Source organism: Penaeus monodon, chromosome 20 (assembly GCF_015228065.2).
Source record: "Penaeus monodon isolate SGIC_2016 chromosome 20, NSTDA_Pmon_1, whole genome shotgun sequence".
Classification (NCBI taxonomy): domain Eukaryota; kingdom Metazoa; phylum Arthropoda; class Malacostraca; order Decapoda; family Penaeidae; genus Penaeus; species Penaeus monodon.
The window spans coordinates 30,943,173-30,943,463 of record NC_051405.1 but is presented as its reverse complement, the minus strand read 5'-3'; the positions used below and the strand labels follow the sequence as shown (position 1 = coordinate 30,943,463).

The window sequence follows — 291 nt, the reverse complement described above, 5'->3', positions numbered from 1 at the left end:
CGCTCTCGATTTCAAATCAGTCTACAAAAAATCTCAAGAAAAAAAAAAGAAATCTCGCTTTACCGCACTGCTCCTCGTCCTCCCCCCAAGGGCAGTTGGAATAGCCGTTACACACTTGGCTTTGGGAAATACAGTCGCCGTTGTAGCAGACGAAGCCACTACAGGCTGAGCTGGTGTCTGTGGGCCACGATGAAGTTGAATATATACCTGAAGGAATTGAGAAGTGTCGTTAGGTAATCACAGGCAGAGGAAGGCCCTAAATGAGATGGGAAAATGGGATTGCAAACATGA

General features: G+C 46.4%; 1 protein-coding gene across 2 annotated transcripts in view; it reads right to left on the bottom strand.

The window, feature by feature from the left end:
• Positions 1-291, bottom strand: part of LOC119585768 (low-density lipoprotein receptor-related protein 4-like) — a 4,196-nt gene that overhangs the window by 2,133 nt on the left and 1,772 nt on the right. For both annotated transcript variants that reach the window (XM_037934480.1, XM_037934481.1), the window contains one exon: positions 64-207. In XM_037934480.1, the coding sequence (XP_037790408.1) occupies positions 64-207 (144 nt within the window). The remainder of the gene's footprint in view (positions 1-63; positions 208-291) is intronic.